Source organism: Hippocampus comes, unplaced genomic scaffold (assembly GCF_001891065.2).
Source record: "Hippocampus comes isolate QL1 unplaced genomic scaffold, H_comes_QL1_v1.1 scaffold39, whole genome shotgun sequence".
In the NCBI taxonomy this organism is placed as follows: domain Eukaryota; kingdom Metazoa; phylum Chordata; class Actinopteri; order Syngnathiformes; family Syngnathidae; genus Hippocampus; species Hippocampus comes.
The window spans coordinates 4,215,115-4,217,955 of NW_017842054.1; the positions used below are offsets into that span (position 1 = coordinate 4,215,115).

Consider the following 2,841-nt stretch of genomic DNA (forward strand, 5'->3'; position numbering starts at 1 on the left):
GGGGGGGGGGCGTATCCTCCCTCGTCATAGCGCCGGCTCCGTCTGTGTAAGAGCCCGTCATCTCGTTGACAGCGTGATTATTACCTGAAAAATTATTAAACAGTACCTACGGGCCTTGTTCAAGACAAAGAACTCACATGGGTGCGCATCAATCAAATGTATCCCCTTTAGGTTTTCCACTTATTCCCCCCAGTTTAGGCAAATTGCCTCGTTGCCGTGGCTTTGTGGAGCGGAGAGTGACTCTGAGGTAGCGAAGGGAGCCTGGGGAGCAAAGGATGTTCACTCTGTAGAAGTGAGACAGGGGTGTGACATGTTTTCACACAATGCCAATTTAGGGGAGGATTTCTCCGCCATCACTTGTCATGTGCTCCCTTCGACCATATAAATGAGAGAGAATGGGAGATCACTAATTGAATTTTCATGACTGAGTACACGCGCGGGCGTGTGTACACGAGACAAAGTTCAGCCCCTCTTGATAACGAGACCATTGTTCCCGCGTCGTGTTCTCTCGCACGCAAAGTGTTGTTCGCCCGCGACAAAAGCCTCGGCGCCGTCGGACCGTCTCAAGTTTTTTTTTTTTTTTTTTTTTTCCGCGTATGCTTCAAATGCCTTGCATCTTTTGAATTTATTTATTTTTTTTATCAATGGCAGCCTAGACAAACCTCACCGCCGCTGCCTGGTAATCTACGAAAGAAGGAGAAAAAAAAGAAAAAAGATAAAGCTACTGCTAAAGTGCTAATGAAATCAGAGCTGTTAATGTGGCCGGTTAAGCTGCGGATGATTTGAAGAATTCTGCCATTTAAGCGGAGATGATATAATGAATCTACTCTGAATAGAAAGCAATTAAAAGGACAAATTGGTCTGATTAACCTCAAAGTCATCCCGCTGCCACAAATGGTATGCAACATTCAAATTATTATTATTAAAAATCTGGAGCAGATTTGCCGTCTTTTTGGCCTCTCTTAATCCTTTTAAATGAAGGAGCCAACTTTTTTAATTTTAGCTGTGACCTTTCAGTGCATAACCTAGATTTTTTTTTTCCCCCCCTCCTGCCATGGAAATAATTTTCTCACATCAGCTACTGTACCGTATTATTACAAGTGCTAAGGTCAAATGGAGGGACTTGCGCATATTTAGCTGGGAAACGGGTACTCGATGGCAAATTAAATCTTGATGAATGTGTCAAACTTTTGATTTGTGTACTGAGGTGCAGCCATCCGTGTTGCTCCGAGTGGTTATTTCGGTGCTCATCTCTTGTCAACTGTCACTTTGTTGGATGAAATGTGGAAATCAGCTCTTCATCTCCTCTTGTTTTTTTTTTTTTTTTGCCCCCCCCCAACCCCTTCCTCTTTCCTGCAGACACGTTCACCAGTCGCGTGCTGAACGTCCTGTTCAGGGACGTGAAAATCGGGGAGACGGTCTCCTACAAACGCTTAGCTGAGATGGCAGGAAACCCAAGAGCGGTGCGGGCAGTGGGCGGGGCCATGAGGAAGAACCCGGTACGTGTGATTGACGAGTTTCCCATTCCCACACTTTTTTTTTTTGCATTGGTGTGATGTTAGGGATGATCTGGAATTGCCCCGCTGTGTGCGGACACAGTTTGGCTTTCAGCAGAAAATAAATGATAGTCAGACATTTTGACTTGCGCTGTTAAGCAACGAGCAACGGTAAGTTGATTGATGAGCACAAGCGAGACATTGCGGTTCTTGCGATGAATATGGACTCATTTCGTAGCATAAAGTTGTCGACCTAATGTCATGTTAGTCGCTACTTAAGATATGTACTTGCAGTCTAAACATCAGGCCGGTAGATACGACGCCACAATTGAATTAGATCCAACATGGCGGTTGAATCTGCCTTCCTAAAAATGACAGCGATCAATCATGAAAGGTGTTCCTTTTACAAAGGGCTCTGCTGTTGTGTTTGTAGTTTGCGCTATTGTAGAACTCCACTGCCTCATATTTGGAGATGTTTCAAATACTTTATTTGATGGAGCGGCTACAGCCGACCGTATAAATAACAAATGTTCTCCAGATGAAGCGGGGTCAGCAAATTGAGAGCTGCAGTACTTCTTGGCGACTGATTCATGGAAGGGGCCACCAGTTTGATCGACTCGAATTTGCTCAAATTAGCTCGTATTAACGGTGCAACGATGAATTGACAACAAATCCATGATCAAATCAATCGACAAGTTTGATAATTGATTCAAATTGATCCGATCGTCGGGCCGTCAGCCTGTCAACGGTAAACATTCCCCGAATTTCTGTGGTCCTCTTTGAAAGCAGATTGATTGATTCCATTTGTGTTGAAACGAGACATTGGCTAATCTGTTTCGACTTCGGAAGGTGTTGATCAAGATTGTTTCCTCTTTTCTGACATGTTGCAGACCAAATAATATTTTTGAATAAAGGCACGGAAAAAAAATAAATTACATTTTCATTCGTACCCCTAATATTGTGACCTTTCAATTTTGTGGGCCTTACTATGCCTCTACAGACAAAACAAAGCGTCGACATAAATTCGAATAGTATTAGAAATGGTAATGCAATACGAAGATAAAATATATATCCAAGGGAGAAGCAGATGAGGGGGGGAAAAGGACAACAAGCATAATTTTGAGCCTTCTTCCACCTTTTTCACCGTAATTCTCAGCGAGGAAGCTCTCGGCCCCGCACGTCTTTGGCCCGCGTGTGCCAAACGGAAAGCCAGGGGGCAAGTGGCATGTCTCCTTTTGATCAACCCCTTTGATCAAAAGGCCGTTTAGCGGTGCCCGTGTAGCGCTGTGGGCACCGCCGGTGTAAGACGGAGAACACCTCTCGTACACAAATGGAGGCCAGCCAC

At 44.5% G+C, this 2,841-nt stretch overlaps 1 protein-coding gene across 8 annotated transcripts in view; it reads left to right on the forward strand.

Annotated features, from left to right (window-relative positions):
• LOC109509953 (methylated-DNA--protein-cysteine methyltransferase) overlaps positions 1 to 2,841 on the forward strand; it is a 25,693-nt gene that overhangs the window by 20,247 nt on the left and 2,605 nt on the right. For all 8 annotated transcript variants that reach the window (XM_019859923.1, XM_019859922.1, XM_019859919.1 and 5 more), the window contains exon 4: positions 1,360 to 1,499. In XM_019859923.1, the coding sequence (XP_019715482.1) occupies positions 1,360 to 1,499 (140 nt within the window). The remainder of the gene's footprint in view (positions 1 to 1,359; positions 1,500 to 2,841) is intronic.